At 33.3% G+C, this 19,110-nt stretch overlaps 3 protein-coding genes and 1 long non-coding RNA gene across 6 annotated transcripts in view; 1 reads left to right on the top strand and 3 right to left on the bottom strand.

Moving 5' to 3' along the window:
- LOC132194176 (uncharacterized) overlaps positions 1–19,110 on the top strand; it is a 138,069-nt gene that overhangs the window by 46,110 nt on the left and 72,849 nt on the right. Inside the window, exon 4 of the long non-coding RNA XR_009441518.1 lies at positions 15,779–15,822. This is a non-coding gene — a long non-coding RNA (uncharacterized LOC132194176). The remainder of the gene's footprint in view (positions 1–15,778; positions 15,823–19,110) is intronic.
- Positions 9,395–14,523, bottom strand: LOC132194172 (receptor-type tyrosine-protein phosphatase epsilon-like). Of its 3 annotated transcripts, none has more exons than XM_059615299.1 (23): positions 14,415–14,523; positions 14,160–14,321; positions 13,946–14,101; positions 13,738–13,896; positions 13,521–13,670; positions 13,325–13,465; positions 13,118–13,273; positions 12,908–13,063; positions 12,695–12,838; positions 12,283–12,438; positions 12,081–12,226; positions 11,862–12,026; positions 11,452–11,586; positions 11,251–11,391; positions 11,070–11,194; positions 10,878–11,013; positions 10,725–10,826; positions 10,389–10,518; positions 10,117–10,328; positions 9,942–10,058; positions 9,750–9,883; positions 9,555–9,690; positions 9,395–9,499 (listed from the first exon to the last, which is right to left on the bottom strand). In XM_059615299.1, exons 1-23 carry the CDS (start codon positions 14,494–14,496, stop codon positions 9,425–9,427), a joined length of 3,216 nt encoding a protein of 1,071 aa, XP_059471282.1. In that variant the 5' UTR covers positions 14,497–14,523; the 3' UTR covers positions 9,395–9,424. The 3 variants fall into 3 exon arrangements, with proteins under 3 accessions (XP_059471282.1, XP_059471283.1, XP_059471281.1); XM_059615300.1 differs by having other exon boundaries at positions 13,816–13,896; positions 14,160–14,360; positions 14,415–14,509; XM_059615298.1 differs by having other exon boundaries at positions 14,160–14,360; positions 14,415–14,509.
- Positions 15,178–15,669, bottom strand: LOC132194175 (receptor-type tyrosine-protein phosphatase C-like). Its single transcript, XM_059615304.1, has 3 exons — positions 15,530–15,669; positions 15,330–15,465; positions 15,178–15,273 (listed from the first exon to the last, which is right to left on the bottom strand). The coding sequence occupies exons 1-3, from the start codon at positions 15,613–15,615 to the stop codon at positions 15,205–15,207; spliced, it is 291 nt and encodes a 96-aa protein (XP_059471287.1). The 5' UTR covers positions 15,616–15,669; the 3' UTR covers positions 15,178–15,204.
- On the bottom strand, positions 15,667–18,477 carry LOC132194173 (receptor-type tyrosine-protein phosphatase T-like). Its single transcript, XM_059615301.1, has 11 exons — positions 18,402–18,477; positions 17,939–18,102; positions 17,719–17,883; positions 17,241–17,375; positions 17,041–17,181; positions 16,860–16,984; positions 16,671–16,806; positions 16,514–16,615; positions 16,164–16,293; positions 15,883–16,094; positions 15,667–15,805 (listed from the first exon to the last, which is right to left on the bottom strand). The coding sequence occupies exons 2-11, from the start codon at positions 17,975–17,977 to the stop codon at positions 15,713–15,715; spliced, it is 1,278 nt and encodes a 425-aa protein (XP_059471284.1). The 5' UTR covers positions 17,978–18,102; positions 18,402–18,477; the 3' UTR covers positions 15,667–15,712.

The following is a 19,110-nucleotide window of genomic DNA, read 5'->3' on the forward strand; positions in this document are numbered from 1 at the left end:
CGACGCCTCAACAGCGACTGCCAGCGAACACAAGGAGGTCCAACTCTTCGTCGCTACTCGAAATGATGCGCGTTTTATTCATTCAATTAATCGCTCCATCTTAAATTAGTGTTGTTGTGAGCTGGGAGTTTCCATGGAAAACAATTTGTTGACAAATATAGAGGTGATGAAGCATTTTAAACTTCATTAACATTTTAAAACTTTTAATTTAAATATCATACAGCTTTTTAATGTTTTTTTTCCTTTTTTTTACATTTAATGATTTAACTTTAGCGAAGTTGTTTTCATATTTTGAATAAAATATTTATAATTAGCTAGAAGGTTATTTTAAATGGTTGAGAAATTCATTGAAACATTTTGATTTATATTCGTCAAATATTTAATTAAATATAAATAGCATTGTCGTAATGTCTTACTTATCAGGCAAGCTAAATATCAAACGAAGACTGAAGGCATCATGATGTTTTCTATTTGCTGCAAATATGTAATAATTTTTGATCAACATATCCACAGATCAGGTGCAGCCATTTAGATTAAATTTTAGAATAAAACTAGTTGCTAAAAATTTTAATAAAAAATTAAGGCGATCCAACATCCTAAAGCTGTCCAGCTAGGGCTAATAATGTGGCCCAACATTCAAATTGCACTGGTCACATAGTGTTTTGATCGAACATCTTTTAAATTGCCTTTTTTTTTTAAATTTATTTCATTTTAGCATAGTTGTTTGACAATCCCAAACATAATGTATTATTCAAATTTTTTAGCAGATTTTTTGCTAAGTGTAAACAAAACTGGACAATATAAATAAATAGATATTTAATTAAAAAAAAAATGATGTAGCCATTAAAAGAGATCAATCTGTTATATTTTCAAAGGAAGTAATAATTAGTAAAAGATTCCTTTTTGAAACTGGAATATTAACAATTTTGTATAATTATATATTATATTATATTTTTTTAATTGACTATAAAGTTGAATATTTTATTATTTAATTATGATTGAGATTGACTTTTACTGATTCTCTAAAATTGTAATTATGCAATGAAACCCTCATAAATCGTGCCAATTAAAATCTACATTAAACATACATTATTTAAAAAAAAGAGAACTGGTTGTTTGAAATGGAGGAATTGATATATATTTTTCCTTGTATTCGAGTCTTGTCATAACTCATGTAATCAAATTTATTGCCGCACCATCCAGCAAATTATTTTACGGTGTCAGTTGAGTTATTTCGCAAATAATTTGGCCGTCCTTAACGAGGGCCGACGTATTTTGGGGAATTAGCCAGAGGTGTCCGCATAAAATATTGCTAATTAGAGCCGCGCGAAAGCAGGCAAACGAGAATTGGGAGAGCGGCCGGCCGAGAAGTCACGCAAGTATGGCTTTTATATAATCAGCAGACAAGCAAGTGTCTCTATTTCCAGCCAACATGAGTGACTCGAAAGGAATATAAAACATGCCGTGTGTATAATAAAATAATTTAACTCGCGCGCTCCTTTTGAAACGCCGCCGACGTGAAATAAATTTACCTTGAAAAATAATGGCGGGCTTTTCGCTTTATTGTTTTATGGCCCATTCTTTCTACTTTTTTGTGCGAGTTGCTGCCTGGGGATTATTTTCCTGGTGCGTTGTTTTGAAAAAAATTTATACTTGGCTCGAGAGAGGATAATTTGGTCCCGGCCGTGTCATTTTTGGGAGGTGACTGCGTTTGCATCATTAAATAATTACTCGCCGCACCATACTCGTTTTGCCTCCAACAAATTGAGCAATTTTCACCTGCAAAGCCAGTTCATTGTTTCAGGTTTCTATAAATGTATATTCGAGAGTGCCGTTTTTAGCACTGGCATTGCTTTCTATGGAGAGAAAAGCTGTGAAAAAAGTATTTAATTTTATTGGTCATTCTACTGAAAAATTTACACTAGCTAAGTAAGTAAATAATTCATTGCTTATTTTTATTTTTATGTCACGTATGTTAAATATTGGTTTAATCATTTTGTAAATTTTATTGTGCAGTGTAAGATCGAAAATAAATTATTTATACTGATGAACCAAAGCTTTGATATGAGAGAGCAGTAATGGAAGATAATAAACTACTAAATATTTTCAATATTATATAAAATTAGGTTTAATTCCAATTGTTAAAAGTAGCGCAACATAATTTAAATAATTTTAAAATAAAGTGGTAAGATTATAATAATATTGCAAAAAAATCATGATTATTTAAGCATCTATATTTCACAATAGCATGTTTTTTATAATTTAATAATTAAAAAAAAATATGTTTTAAATTGATTTTTTGGGTTAGTTCATCATTTTATTTATTTCATCACGGTTCATCATTTTTCAGTTAACCATATCTAGTTTTAAATTAAATTTTAATACGAAGTGCATAGACTTCTAACTTATTTTCATCATTACGCCAAAACAAATAATCGTTCTCTCTATATCAGCTCTATATATATATAAAAATAAAATTTAAAAATAAAAAACGCTTTATTAAATTTTAATTCTTGCAACTGATGATGTTTAAATAATCTCTTTTATATGAAAAAAAAAAAATACTTCAGTCGTCCTGCTGATATTTTATGATTATAAATTAATGATTTATTTTTAATCTGAAAATTTCAGAGTCGTTTTGAATCCATGATAAAATAAAAATTGGCCCACCTCTCCAACTCCTGCATATACTTGAACATTGAATTAACCTTTCAATGAATTGTCCCCCGGAGGCAATATTTCAGCCGCACTCTATTGGTTTGGCATCTCCCTGGAAATAAATGATGGTGGCCGCACGATAACAAAACTCGCTTTGATAAAATAATAAGCTAGAGATATAGATGAGCTGAGAGTGGTGCTGGAGGTAATAAATAAATTTATTTCCATATGCCCCGCTCCACTCGCCGCCTATATAAAAAATACACACACAGAGAGTACAAAAAGGGCCGCCCTAAAATGTAATTTATGGCCGCTCTCGTTTCCTAACGATGCCGGGCCATAAAGATAATTATTCCAATTTATAACCTCTCTTATCCCTGTAGATGCGTATATATAAAAATTATATTCATCATCACGTAGGGCTTCTGTGAGAGAAAGAAAGATGAAGCGGAGAGAATCCTCTCCTGCTCGATATTTGACAGCCGGCAATTAATTTCTCTCTTTCGGAACGATATGAAGAATTATTCCGTCGTGGGAGGGAAATAATAATAATAAATATATAATAGAGACTCTCATCGTTCTGTCGGCGTGTGGGTGGAAAAGCTGCACGGGCTAAAATAATACTTGTCGGCGGCTGCGGAGAATGATGAGTGATCGGTAGGTCTGTCTCGATGTGTATATATAATTTATTGCTCTCCGCAACCCCGACGCCGCCGCATTGTGTTTCTTAATGACCGGACCTATTTATACCCAGTGGAGATATCGATTATTCCTGTCAGATAAACCAATTATTTTTGGCATGAATACAATGAAAAATTGTACTTGAGCACTGCATCCATTTATTTTCTGCCTCTGATGTGTCTCGTGAAAAAAAGCACAACACACAAACCGCTCCAATGGTATTATGATGATGATGAGGGCTTACATTTGAGCAGAGGAGAAATCTGTTTGAAAATATCAGAAAGATCAGTAAACATATCTTAACAAAAATCAAAATTACCTTGATAAAGTTAAATTAAAATTCTCTAAAATGTAATTCCAAAATTTAGTGCGTTATTATTTGATTTTAATTTTAAATTATTTTAATTCTTTAAATTTATTGTAAAAATAATATAACTATAAATTACCAACAATGAGATTTTATTATAAGATTCAGAAAGAAAAAAATGTAATTAAATAATTTTGGATGCTAAACTATAATAGTACAAAGGTATGGGACAATTAAGTATGCAATTTTACATGATAAATTTATTATTTTTATATATTATTTCCTTTTAAAACTCCTTTTTAACTTCACTGCCTGTGGAAGATATTGGTAATTTTAAAGTTTTTGTATAAAAATCCCAATTAAATTTAATTTACGCTTCAATTATTTTCTAAATTGATGAAAACTGCTGAATAATTATTTTTATTACATTAATATTTCATGAGCCCCTTTCATAAAAAGTTTAATGAATTTAAGGTTAAAATTAAAAAGAAAAAGGAAAGTGAAATTTTAGAGATTGCAGAGAGATTACTTTGCACTTTTAAGTAGTAAGTAAAAAACAAACTATTTTAATTTTTTCATTGCAAATTTCAAGAATGTGGGCTGTCGAGCGGAGACGCATGCGGATGTCAATTGAGAAGAGGTATGTGCCAGTCACGCTGATTAATTTGCGTCTTTATAGTTGCAGGCGTAGGGATCTCCGATTCAGGCTATCGCAGTCGAATTAGCCCAATTCATGTCGGATTTAATGAAACGCGCCGCCCCGCACACCTCTACATCGCCGTGGATTTACATATCACGTCAAAACAAGAGAAACGCATCATTTATTTTCATTTCTCGCGGTGACTGGTGAGATTTCCTATAAGTATTAAATGAGCATCGCGTGCTGGGGGGCGCTCATTTTGGGCATTGTGTGTTATAAACTTCAGGTTTGATTTATCGTTGCTTTGGCACAAATGCGTGTTGACCAATTATTTAGATATTTTCCCAAAGAGATTTATTGTACGAACGGAGAAAATTGACAAAATTATGGGGCGTTAATAAAGTCAATCCCATAAAAATTATACAAAAATAAATAAATTAGTTTGTATATTCTGTAGAACACTTAAGAAATTAGAAATGCCAAAATGTATTCATATAATCCAAATAGTTTTTATTGCTTTTCATTAAATTGTTACTCCTAAATTAAGATTATATGGGTCATGCTTTTGAAAAATTTGAAGAAGCTATAAACAAGTTAAAACCACAGTTTTAGTGCCGGAGTGTGACCGAAATTTTGCCTAATTTTGTTTTTCATTCTCTCAAATCTGGATTACATAACTATGGGTTAAAAAAATAATAAACAAATTTGTCACTGCATTAATTTTTTTATAAAACAATTTTCTTTTATATTTGTGACTTTTCATCAATATATATTGAGCAATTTTTCATAATTCCTCCCCCCTTTAAAACTTCATCCCGGTACAAAATTTAAGGAGTTTGCTGATTAATTCTCCGTTTCTCGATTAAACACTTGTGATTAATGAGCGCGAATCTTGAAAAATCTCACCATCTGGCGCGCGAGTTGCAGCTCGGATCCCTCGTCGTCGTGCAAACGGAGCAGAAAAGCTGCAGCACCTCCAGGGACCGTGTCGTGCCCTGATGGCGGCGGCTGCGAGCAGTCAGTCTTGATGACTGGCAATGATTTATCGGTGCCGCCGTTTCATTAGCAAGGAATCATCAGTCATTCCTTTTTATCCTGGAGAGGGGTTGTACAAAGAAGAAAAAATAGCAGAGGGGAAATGAATAAAACAAAAACAATTGAGAGACGGATTTCATTTATTTTATATATATTCCTAGGGGGATGCGAACAGGCAAATGGGCTCATCACTCACCTGAGTGACGCGCCTTTGTTTCTTGCGGCCGACGATACTTTCCGTGACGTCACGACACTATAGTTACAAATTACTCGACATTAATAACTCCGGCGTTTGCATTGTGCCAAGGGAATTATTTATTTCGTACGCTCTCTAGCCGGCGTTCGTTAGCGCGGCGCAGGAAAAAATACAATATAAATTAGCCGCCACTCTTTCTCTTGGCCGGAGAGTCGCTGATGTGCAATTTATCATTTCTCAGCACACAATCATTTATTTTAATCATCGGCGCGACCTTTCGTCCTGCAGCCTGAGCGATGATATCACACGATATCCCGCGAAATTAATTGGAACAAACGACCAACTTGTGCACTTGAGTTAATTACGCGCTCAAACTCGGTCATATTATTTATTACCTGATTGAACGTATAAAAAATTAAAGAAAAAAAGATAAACTATTATAATAAAATTATTTCTTATATTTTTAATTTTAGATTTTATAACTGTATATATTAAAAGAGACAGAGACATATATAAAACTCAATAAGTGCATAATTTAAAACCTTATTTTTTTTCTTATTTTGCTTCTTTTATTTAAAGTAAATAAAATAATATATTTTATATTCAAGTATAAGCCAAGTATTATTTTCTACCATAATTATGATTTAGGACAAAATTATAACTCGATAAGCTGCTTATGGATTCCTTGATTAAAAAATAATAATAATAAAAATTCTCTAAATATTTTCATCAAAATAGATCTAAATTTGTTTATTAAATTCTGGCGGGGAAATGAGTTTTTTTTATAACTGAAATTTAAATCATTTTAAGAGGCTTCTCTCTTCCTCTCATTTTGCATTGATGTTGAGTACACGAACACGTTGCATCTGAATATAAATTTAAACATCACAAGAAGTGTAGTATATAAAGTTGGTATAAGTAGCGGAGGACGGGCTGCAGCATCCCGCAAAGCAGACTCACTTGTGCTACTGGTTTTGGGCAATCATTCGTTATCCTGTCGACAGTTAACAAGTGCCTGGCTCAACTGCCAAGGTATAAAACCCCTTTTCTCGGTCTCACAGCAGCTCCTTCTCATAACACCCGGCGAGCCAGCAGGATTTCAAATAAATTCTTCGCCGCGCTGAGAGAGACCTCCAAAGGTTGTGCGCCCGATAAATATAGAGACAAATAAAAATACGAGCCTGCGAGAAACCTTTTTATTTATTTTACAAAACGTTCCCTCATGCCGAGTATACATGCAAAGCGCATGACTGCTTTTTTATATTGGATTTTGCCCTTTTGCTTTTTGCACACAATCTTATGGGTGGGCTCTTGGAACCTTTGCAATATTGGATAAATTGATTTATAAAACTGAATATATTTGATAAAAAAAGATTACATAATTGTTATAATTTACTAAAATTAATGCAGAGTTTTTAAGCTTGTCTGAATGACAACGAAAAACATTTTCATACTAAAAGAGGGTATTAAAAATTAATTAATCAAATTTTCTGACTAGTTAAGGAAAAAAAGATTAATTCAAATTAATATGTTAATGTTTAAATAATATTAAATTTTTAACTTGAAGTGAATAAAATTAATATGAACATAGTGCACTTTTTGCGCCACAAATAATTTATAAAAAGTAATTAATAAATTATAAAAATTTCAAATAATTAAATATGAAGAAGCGCTTAGTAGTGCTATTTAGCTTTGAAAGAATGTTTATTAGAATGCCTGTAAAATTAAAGTGGAAAACATTTGAACCTGCAAGTTAATTAAATTTTCCAAAAAATATTTCCTTGAAAAAAGGTCGAATGCTTTACACAGCCTCAAAAAGGGTTGCCCCTTTTTTCCATTAATTGAGGATCTAACAAAGTTACACGCACTTTAGATTCGGGATAAGAAAAGTGAGCGACTGGGTGTTCGCATCGGAAAATGCGATCAGGCGTGTCAAGCTTCTTTTGCATCCATCAATGGCGAGCTCGCAGTGTGGGTGCTGCCGCGAGGAAAAAGCGATGAGCCAACAAAGCATCAATCAATCAAAATCAACCCGTTTGCGCCGCGAATTTCAAAGAAATTCCAGCGCGAGGAAAACAAACATCCTGCCAATTCATGTCACAAGTGTGCGCGAGAAAAAGGGAGCGAGTGGGCTGCGCGCTGTCATTCGGGCGGCTCATTTATTTGACGCGGCCAAGAGTGATGACTCGAGCCAAGGGCAGCGCCAAATAAAAAGGGCAAACAATTAAAGGGCCTCTCCTCCCCGGCCTGCAGTTGGGCACTCTGTCATCTTGCAGCAGACATTGACTGATGCGGCCAACATCCATCTTGCAGCCCACCGCCCCTGACACCCCGCCACACATCACCCGCCGCAAAGTGACTGATGCCTCGCTCGCGAGCCCTTTTGCACTCGAAATCAAACTATTACACGCCGCAAAGCTAATGGAAAAGCGCTTGCTCCAGATTGAGTGACTGCTCGCAAAATTATGGGTTTTTGAAAGGTACAATAATAAAAAAATTCTATTTTATAATTTTTTGAAAGCAACACACTTAATAGAAATTATTTATTTTAAATACCAAATCCACATAGCTTGGTTTTCACAAAATTTACTATAATATTATGATCACTTGATCTTCAAATAATAATGTATAATTAAAAAAAAATAGCACACTAACAATAAGCCTATAGTTATAATCCTATGAATCCTATAATTTGAATTATAAAAGAAAGGAAAATATTTGTATATAATGTGTCTCGAGTATCTTTAGGAAAGACTTAAAATTTTCACATTGAAAATTACTATAAATGTTCTCCTTAATTGTTTTTGTCATGCATAATATATTTAATTGAAGGTAAATTTAAAAAAAAAAAAAAAACTCCATGAAATCCAAACTAAATTAACCTGGGCTTTGGCTTTTCAATCTCTGAAAATGTTATTTTCCGCTGAATCGGTCTTAAGATTATTGTATTTTAATTATTTTACAATTCAAATTTAAAAAGCATTAAAAAGAGCACCAATTCATAAAATTTATGCACCTATTTAAAAAAAAATTTACAATAGCGTGAACTGTCTGTGTCTAGCTATTATCCCAGAATTCAAATTGCACTGAATTAATTTAGTTAGATTATAGCCTGGGTCAGGTCATGCTTTTAGATTGACCTTGTTGTCTATTAAAATTTTAAAAAAAAGTCTCCTCATGCTCGATCTCTGCGTCTCTAAACTATAGAATATTTCAAAATATGTGGACTATTAACTAAATAAAAATTTAAAAATTGAAACCGGGCGAACCTCGTTGCAAAGAAAAAATGAAAAAATATAAAGGACAACTGACCCCAAAGGCGACCTGCGGTCTGCTGGTACTTTAAAACCTAGGGTTTCTTGTGTCCGACTAAACCTAAGTGGGAGGAATAAATAAAAAAATTAAAAATAAAATGGGAGGATTTAATTTTAATAAACAAAAATTGCAGAAATTAATTAAGCAAAAGAGTCAGTCAACAGCTTCATACTGTGATTTTGGCAGAAATTTCCAGGGCAATGAACCCAAAGACTTTTCTGGCAAAATCACAGTAGTGCGGCAGATTACTGTGATTTTGCCAGAAAAGTCTTTGGGTTCATTGCCCTGGAAATTTCTGCCAAAATCACAGTATGAATCTGTTGACTGACTCTTTTGCTTAATTAATTTCTGCAATTTTTGTTTATTAAAATTAAATCCTCCCATTTTATTTTTAATTTTTTTATTAATTCCTCCCACTTAGGTTTAGTCGGACACAAGAAACCCTAGGTTTTAAAGTACCAGCAGACCGCAGGTCGCCTTTGGGGTCAGTTGTCCTTTATATTTTTTCATTTTTTTCTTTGCAACGAGGTTCGCCCGGTTTCAATTTGTCATGAAATCCACCTCGAGTGTTACCATTCAATTTAAATAAAAATTACTTGAAATTTCCGTAAGTGTTAAACTTTTCTAAATATTTGAAGGCACCTTTGTAGAGCGTCTCGAATTGGTCCTGAGAGAATTTAAAGAAGTTAAAAATGAAAGTCAAAATTGTAATTCAGTTTTACAATTCCTGCTACGAATTGAGGTCTGGCACTTCGAGTGCACCTGACGGCCATGGCCACGTCAACTTTTTGCTCCAGTTTGATTTTCTGAATTACAAAACCCAGCGCCGCGAAAAATCCACAAGCCGTAATTCCGTCGCTGAAATTAAGCATATTTTTGATCAAATCGTATTTCCAAAGAAAAGAAAAAAAACTTACTTGCAAACCAAAACACTCGTCTTCTCCAAACTTGCGATTTCTGTTTGATCCCACAATTCCACCAACGACTCGATTTCTGGAACTGTTGATTTTTCCGACGGCCAGCCAGAGAAGCAAACCACTTTCACGAATCCCTATTTTTATATTATGCAATTCAGATTAGATTGAATTTTGAAAATAAATATTATGAACCCTTGAGTGCTCGATGTCCAAGATTGAGCAGCTTTTAAACTGATAAGTTTTTATCAGGGTCAAAAACATGTCGCCAACAACGAGTTTCTGGCCTTCAACCAAAGGTAGGAAAGATTTCTACAATACATAAATAGAAAGTCAATTTTTCATATTTAATTAAAATAATATAACTCACCTCTTTTTGGTCCAAATCATTCAATATGATCACGTGTTCCACTTTATACTGATCTACCATTCGCCAAAAATCCCCAATTGTATTTTCTAAAGGCGTTTTTGTGCAAATAAACTTGTCCTTCTTTTTGAAACCATCAACCAATACGGCATTGATGAAACTTGAATATTCAGCCAAAGGATAAGTTGGACCAATTTTCGCATACAAATCCGATGCTGCGAACAAGAGTGAAAATGATCTAATAATTTAATACATTCATTTGTGAATTAACTTGCCATCGATGCTTAGTTGAAATCTGCAACCCTCAGCTCGTGCTGAATCTCCTGCTTGAATTCGCTTCCACTCACTCTCGCAAAGTTTGTTGAGCTCCAACCAACGAAAATTGAGCAAACTCTTATTGTTCAACTATATGAAATTATAAAAAAATCATACAATTGATCAGCGTCAATTAATGAGAATTTTTATCTTATTTTAAACTGTAAAAAATCTGTCGCTAGGATTTTCTTTATATGATTGAATAAACTAATAAATTTTTGTTTCATTGAATTACAAATTTCAAATCAAATACAATATCAATATATCTTTGATATATATTAGTTTTTTTTATGTACCATTAAATTTTTCATCTCTTTTGCAAATTCCTTGCATGACACATCATATTTTGGCACACTTAGGATTTCATATAGGACCAAGTAGGCAAACCGAAATTGGACCTGTTAAAAGATGATACAAAGTTATTTTTTAATTTAAGAATATGTAATTGCCTCTTTGTCGACCATGATTGCCCTCTGGGAACGAATTTTGCTCAGAGTCTCAAATGCATCAAAGGAACCTTCCACTCTCGCCATTTTCAAACAAATGTCAATTAGAATAAAAGTCCCGGTCTGGCCAACACCAGCACTGCAAGATTGAAAAATTTAATTGTTTTTAAACTTAGCAACTCGTTGTTTTTTAACCTGCAGTGAACTAAAATCGGTGCATCTGAATTTATATCTGAGATTCTTTCGGAGAAACTAGCAAGAGACTGAGCATACATTGGCACTCCGTGGTCAGGCCATTGCGTGTAGTGCATTTGCACGACCTGAAATTTTTTGGTTTGATTATCAGAGGGAATACTATTTTTTATTTAAATTTTACTGCTCGATTTTGATCTCCGTTCTTGAGTCGCAAAGTACGCATTATGTAATCGGGGAAATTTTCCTCTTTCACGTGTAGAACCTGGAGACCCTCGGCGTGGAAAGATTGTTGCTCTTCAGGCCAGTACTTTTCGCACTTTTTCTTGAATTTTATAATTTTTTTTAATTTGTTTTTTATGTTTTGATGAATCTCAATTCATACTTGTCCACTCTCAATTAAGTCAGTGAGGATCACGATCAAGGACACTTTTTCTTGCCATACCATTCGCCAGAAATCGATCAGCGTGTTTTCCTTTGGACCTTGCGTGGCGATGTATGCTTTGGCCTTCTTGTAACCCTTTATTTTAGTAAATTTGAAAAGAAATATTAATATAAAAATGGTATATTACATTCATAAAATTCCTGTTCGCTTGTCAAATTGATCCCATGTTAAAATATAAAATTAATTTTCTTAGATTTAATATTTCTGGCATATTTAAGAACTTTGAATAGAAGAAAAATAAAATTATGGAAGCACAAACAAATGAAATTTAAATTTTGCCTCTGCTATTCTTCTGGGCCAGTTGACGGCGTTACCTATCATTGTTTTGTGTGTATGCAAAAAATTCTCACCTCAATAAAATTAGCATTGATGTAGTCATTTTGGTCAATCCCTGCTTGGAAATAAAGTTTCACTCTTGTCTCATCAAAGGCGGCCAAATTTCCAAATCGATTTTTTAATTTATTTTCACGTGATTTTCCAGCGTTGCAAGGTTTGGATTTTTCTCGTGCAATCATCTAAGAAGTAGAAATTTTTTAATTCTCATATTGCTTAAATTTTTCCGCCAGTACTCTATGCTGTTTTTTAATAAGGTCAAATTCAAAAACCTTTTCCAAATACTCGTCAAAGTTTGAAATGTTAACAAGGGTGGAAAAATCGTCCTGCCGAGATGGAACCAGTGGAGCTGAAGGCCCCATAACAAGATCGAACATTTCGTCTGCAAAAGTAAAAATATATGATGAATTATTTACATATCGAAATCTATTAATTTACACTCTGCTTCTTTATCGTTCGGTGAAGTCTCGATTGTATTTATGGACCAGCATTTTAATTTCCATTTATGAATAGCAATAAATGTTGCAACCATTACCAAAATCAAGACTACGAGGACAGTAATGATTATTCCAATCAGTGTTGAATTTTTTCCCTCTGAATAATAGAATATATTTTAAAAGTGTATAGTCAAGTAAAGTCGCAGAGCAATGGTGACCAATTAACTTGTACAGCAATATGTTAAATGAAAAATACTATGAAGAATTCAATTTTTGTTTTCATATTCATAGATTGATTTCAAAAATGAAATAAATTCTTTAAACAAAAAAGCGTAATTCTAAAGAAATACATGTGTCATCATCTTGTAAATTATTTAAAATTTTCATAAGTAAATATTAAACAATTAACAAACCTTCCATGCAACTTGGAGGTATCAAATCCTCACGAGAGCACCCTTTTAAGCAAAAGCCTGTGGTGCGATTATAAGATTCATCCACGCAAACAGACGGGTCGAATTTTTCATTGCAGTTCATTCCAAAGCTTCCTTCATCACATTCTAAATTTTTGAAAATTACAGACAATGAACTAATTGGTTATTGCTTTATAATTATGTGAATGAATATACCCATGATACACTTTGGCGGTTGAATGCCAATCTCCTTACAACCCAAACTGCAACTTCCATTCACTTTATCATATTCTCCAAATTCCGTTTTTCCTGCGCAAGCCCCGGACTTAATAATCTCGTTGCAATTGAGTCCAAATTTTCTTCCATCACACTCTAATGATATGAAACAAAACAGTCAAATGGGATTTAAAAAATTAAATATCAAACCCTTTTTGCAATGTGGAAATTGGAGGCCTGGCCTTGCACACGATTGCACACATTCTCCGTTTGCCTTGTTGTAATCGCCGTAATTTCCTGCACCTGAGCACTTCTTCTCTCTTAGTTGCTCCCTGCAGTTTATTCCGTATTTTCCTCCCTCACATTCTTAAAAAAGACTTCTTGTTAAGACTTCTTAAATGTGACTATTTTTCATACCTTTTTCACACGAGGGAAATTGAAACCCCGAATGCGTACAAGAAACGGTGCAGTTCCCTGTTATCGTATCGTATTTGCCATTTAAACACTTGTCCCCTACAGAGTAGTCGCAATTAAGCCCATACAATCCAGAGTCGCAACCTAAAATATGTAATTGGAATATTTGGCTTTCATTCTAAAAAAAATGAAGTGATACGTTGATTACAAAAGGGCAATTTAAAGCCAATTTTTGCGCAGCTCTTGCAGTGCCCATTTGTCTTATTGTAATTTCCTATTTCCTGTCCAGCGCACATTCCAGGTGCGAGTTGAGAGGCACAATTTAGTCCATACTTTCCGTTTTCACACTCTAAGAATGAATTTAATTATCATCATAAACTGAGCATAAATAAAAATTAATTTCCCCTCCATCTGACCTTGTACACATTCAGGAAATTTGAGGTCGCGTTCCACGCACCCTTGCAAGCATTTTCCATTTGATACGTCATAGTTACCGTAATTTCCATCTGCACCGGCGCATACACGTTTTGTAAAGCTGTAGCCGCAATTCATCCCAAATTTTCCATATTCGCATGCTAATTCAAACATAAAGTCATTGCTAGTTATAATTCTGCAAAAAACTACCTTGTGAGCACCCTGGAGACTGAAGACCTGATTTGGCACAACCATTGATGCAGTTCCCTGTTTCTTTGTTGTAAGATCCGTAACGTCCTGAGCCAAAACATGTTCTAGTGGGTTGGTTTAGTGTGCAATTGAAACCATATTTGCCATCGTCGCAATCTAAGTAGAAAATAAATTTTGTAGAAAGTTTTTAAAGAATCAGAAATATAAAGTGTGCCTCGATCGCAATAAGGAGGTTGCTGTCCTGCAAATGCGCATCCATTTAAACAAAGTCCAGTTAAAAAATTGTAATCTCCATGGGGTCCACTTGCGCCAACGCAATATCGATTTTCTGGAATATTCTTGGTGCAGTATTTACCAAATAATCCGTACTGACAGCCTGAATTTTGATTATTTTTTGATAAAACTCTTTCATCATCTGATTTCCAAAACATAATTGAATTAGATTTTAGTGTCAATACTTGAAAATTACCTATTGCAAATGCTGATGGCAGACAAATGATAATGAATACTAATTTTGATATATCCATCTTGGCAGCATTTGGTTGTTTCATCTGATGTGAACAAACTCAGTCATTAAATTCAAGTGAGGGAAACAAGGAAATTGTAGCAAGGAAGTAAGAAAAAATTATATTGATTAAAACGCCTTTATCTAGTTTACTTTGGAGAGTAAGAAATCACAATTGGATACTTTTATTTCCCTATATTTTATGTATTTTTTAACGTCATCCAAACATATGTTTGGATGAGTAATATTATTTTTCTACTTTACAAGAAAAGTAATGTAAAAAATAAGGCCACAATCTTACAATTATCATTGGTCATTTTATTAAGAAATATAACTTCTTTAGATACAAAGAAGTGTCGGTAAACATTCAAATATTTTTATTTTCCTCTACCTAAAATCCTACATTCTATAAATATGACTAAAATTTCCATGTTTTAACAAAATGTTTTTTTTTAATACATCATTATCTGTTTTGTATTTTTTACAATATAATTCCACAAAATAACATCAAGATAATTACAAAAAGAAATAGGTTTGATTATGGGCGTATACATATATTTTTAAATCAGACATTCAATTTCCGTTCGAATATTACAAGTGTAATGTTTTTGCTCTGCAAATGTTTTTAAACAGAATTTATGACATTTGAAAATATTATATTTTTTATTTTCTTTCATTCTTCAGTTATGAAAAGTAGAATAGATGTTTATAATACAATACATATAATGAGCAATTTAAACTATTCATACATTAATTATTTGAAATTACCGTAGGTGTCAAACTTTTCTAAATATGCAAATTTGTACAACATCTCGAATTGATCCTGAAAATGAATTTCACTTGTATAAATTTGAAGATAATATTAAATCATATTATTACGATTCCTGTAATGAATCCGGGTCGCACATTCCGAATGCAACGGACAGCCATGACCACGTCAAACCTCTGTTCAAGTTTTATTTTCTCAAGCACAAAGCCCAGTGCTGCAAAAAACCCACAGGCCGTAACACCATCACTGAAATAGTGAAATAAAAAAATTTCATATCGTGACGTGAAAACGAAAAAAAAAATTCACTCACTTGCAAACCAAAACACTAGACTTCTCCAAGCTTGCGATTTCCGTTTGTTCCCACAACTCAACCAAAGATTTGACGTCAGCAACCATCGAGTTTTGTGCCGGCCAACCAGCAAAACAAACTGCTTTTAAGCAATTTCCCTAAAATTTACATGGTTACGTAAAAATGACTATTTTCATTTAATTTTTAGTCGACCCTAGAGTTTTCAATGTCCAAGATTGTGCAGCGTTTCAACTGAAATGTTTTTTTCAGGATTACTTGAATGTCACCCGCGCAGAGCTGACGTCCGACCAAAGGTAGGAAATCGTTTTAAATTTTATTTAACACCACATTTAAAATTTTAATATTATAATCACCTCGTTCGGTTGAAATTCATTTAGTACAATAACGTGTTCAACTTTATACTGATCTATCATTTGCCAGAAATCCACAATTGTGCTTTGCGTTGGTGTGTGAATGCAGATGAACTTGTTTTTCTTTTTGAAACCATCAACAAAAACCGCGTTGATCAATCTAAGATTCCGTTCCGTAGGCTGACTTGGGAAAAGTTTCAAACACTTGTCAGACGCTGCAAAATAAGTATGAAATAAATACTCGGTCCAATTATTTTGTGAGTTGATTTTTAAACTCGACTTGCCAGCAGGATAGTCGTGGAGTCCAAATCTCTCTGGCAAAACTACGCTTTGCGCCTGAAGACGTTGCCAATCCATTGTGCAAATTCTATTGATTCCCAGCCAGTGCTGATTCAGTAAATTCTTGCCATTTGCCTGATTTGCAAGCAATAAATTGAATTGAATAAAAAGAATAAATACATAAAACACAATTTAAAAAATAAATTGCTTATTTATGTGAAACTATTTAAATATAAAAGATGATAAACTTTCAATACAATTATTATAAATCTTCATTTGATTATTTACATAAATATAATCTGTCAGTTTTGTTTACTGAACAAATCATTCAATTTCGCTTAATTCAGACACTCACCAATAAATGTTTTATCTCATCCGTAAATCTGCCGCAAGGCACATCATAATTTGGCACGCAAAGGACCTCATATAGAACTAAGTGAGCGAAGCGATATTGCATCTATTGAATTAATTTTTATTCAAAATGCTATTAATAATTTACTTGTTTTCATTACCTCGTTGTCAACCAAATTTGCCCTTTGTGCGCGAATTTTGCCCAACGTATCAAAAGCGTTAAAAAAACCTTCTGCCTTCGCCATTCGAAGACAAGCATCAATCAGAATTATGGTTCCCGTCCGACCAACTCCGGCACTGTAATTTGGTTAGGATAATATTGCAATTAAAAATTATAGAAAATTATGGACCTGCAATGAACCACAACTGGACTATCGGATTTGATTTCCAGAATTTTTTCCATGAAGCAAGCAAGAGACTTTGCGTAGAAAGGCACTCCGTGGTCAGGCCATTGTGTGTAGTGCATTTGCACAACCTGCAATTTTTTATTCGTGGCACCTTAAATTTTAATTTTTTCATAAGAGCACAAACCAAACGATTTTGGTCTCCATTCATGAGTCGCATGGTGCGTTTTGTGTAATCGGGGTAAATTTCTTCCTTAACGCTCTGAACCTGAAGGCCCTTGACGCACACAGACTGTCTTTCCTCAGGCCAGTACTTTTCGCACTTTGTCTTGAATTGTGAAATTTTTTACAATTAGTTTTAATGTTTTGATGGATCTCAATTCATACTTTTCCATTCTCAATTAAGTTTGTGACCATCACGATCAAGGAAACCTGTTCCTGCCATATCATTCGCCAAAAATCGACCAGGGTGTTCGACTTCGGTCCTTGCGTGGCAATGTATGTTTTTTTCATTTTGTAGCCCTTTCGTTTGAATATGGAATTATATTACTTCAAAATTTACTGTTTTGTGTGAGAATTTTAAAGTTTTTGTCTAATTCTCTTCATAAAATTGCATTTATTACTTTTATAAATTTCCTCCTTTACAAAGGATCTTTTAATCACTAATCTAAATTGCTTAATAGTAACGAATTAGCAAAAATATTAAATTTTTTTGGCCAGAAAAATTTTAAAAAAATAAATGACCAATACACCACATTTTTATAAATTTTACCCAATAATATTTTCATACGAATAAAATTTTGAATCTTAGAAATACTTTCTGAATTCTGAATAAATATAATGTATAAACTGGTGTCAGTCTTACGTCAATAAAATTTGCGTTGATGTTATCACTCTGTCCCAATCCTGTTTGAAAATTCAGCTTTACTCTCGTCTCATCGTAGGCGGCCAGATTTCCATATCGGTTTTTTGATTTATTTTCACTTAATTTTCCTACGTCCCATGATTTTGTTTGTCCACGAGGAAATTTCTAGAATCAACGTAAAATTCAATCGCAAAATTTCAGAGTTCAATCTTTAAATTACATCGTGCTGTTTTTTAAACAAGTCAAATTTGATTGCCATTTCCAAATATTCGTCAAAACTAGCGACGTTGATGATGGTGGATTCGTTGGAATTTACTCCCTGGCCAGATGGAATTGATTAAGCAACAGGCAAAAGGGGCCCTAAAGGAATATTCACCAGAACTTCTGAAAAAATAATAACTCTTTCTAATGAAGTGAGAAATATAAAGAGACGATAATAAGGTGATAAAACGGATTTTGCACGCGTTGAAAAATGGTTTAGTTCCGTAGATTTAAAAAAAATTTAAAAAAAAAAATCTCTTATAAAAGAGTTGGAGATAGTGATCGATACTAATAAAGCGCCATTATTTATTTTTTAATAAAAATTATTTGAAACTGGCAAAATTCTTTAATTTTCTCCAGGTATTACAATTATTACTTTAGTATGCTTTAGTATTGACTCGCATTATAGAAAATTCTAGTACCTTCTTTTGATTCCATTAAACGATTCATGTTTATTAGCCAGCAGGTAACTCTTCGTTTCCAGATAACCATAATAGATAATTTGTTTCTTCTGAAAATAAATTATATAAATTTCACTCTGCAGAATCATTAGAAAACAATTTTAGAATAAAATAAAATAATAGTATTGAGGATTTTAATAATACATAAATAAAATTAAATTGAATAACCTTCCATGCAACTCGGAGGTATCAAATCCTCACGAGAGCACCCGTTTAAGCAAAAACCTGTGGTGCGATTATAAGATTCATCCACGCAAACAGAAGGGTCGAATTTTTCATTGCAGTTAATTCCAAATCTTCCTTCATCACATTCTAAATTTTTGAAAATTATAGAAAATGAACTAATTGGTTATTGCTTTATTATTATATGAATGAATGTACCTGTGATACACTTTGGCGGTTGAATGCCAATCTCCTTACAACCCAAACTGCAACTTCCATTCACTTTATCATATTCTCCAAATTCCGTTTTTCCTTCGCAAGCCCCGGACTTAATAATCTCTTTGCAATTTAGTCCAAATTTTCCTCCATCACACTCTAATGATAAAAAAACAAAACAGTAAAGTTATGGTCTAATTATATGGGATTTAAATTAAAAATCAAACCCTTTTCGCAATGTGGAAATTGGAGGCCTGGCATGGAGAAACGATTGAACACATCCTCCATTAGT

Source organism: Neocloeon triangulifer, unplaced genomic scaffold (genome assembly GCF_031216515.1).
Source record: "Neocloeon triangulifer isolate White Clay Creek 2 clone unplaced genomic scaffold, ASM3121651v1 ptg000006l, whole genome shotgun sequence".
Classification (NCBI taxonomy): Eukaryota; Metazoa; Arthropoda; class Insecta; order Ephemeroptera; family Baetidae; genus Neocloeon; species Neocloeon triangulifer.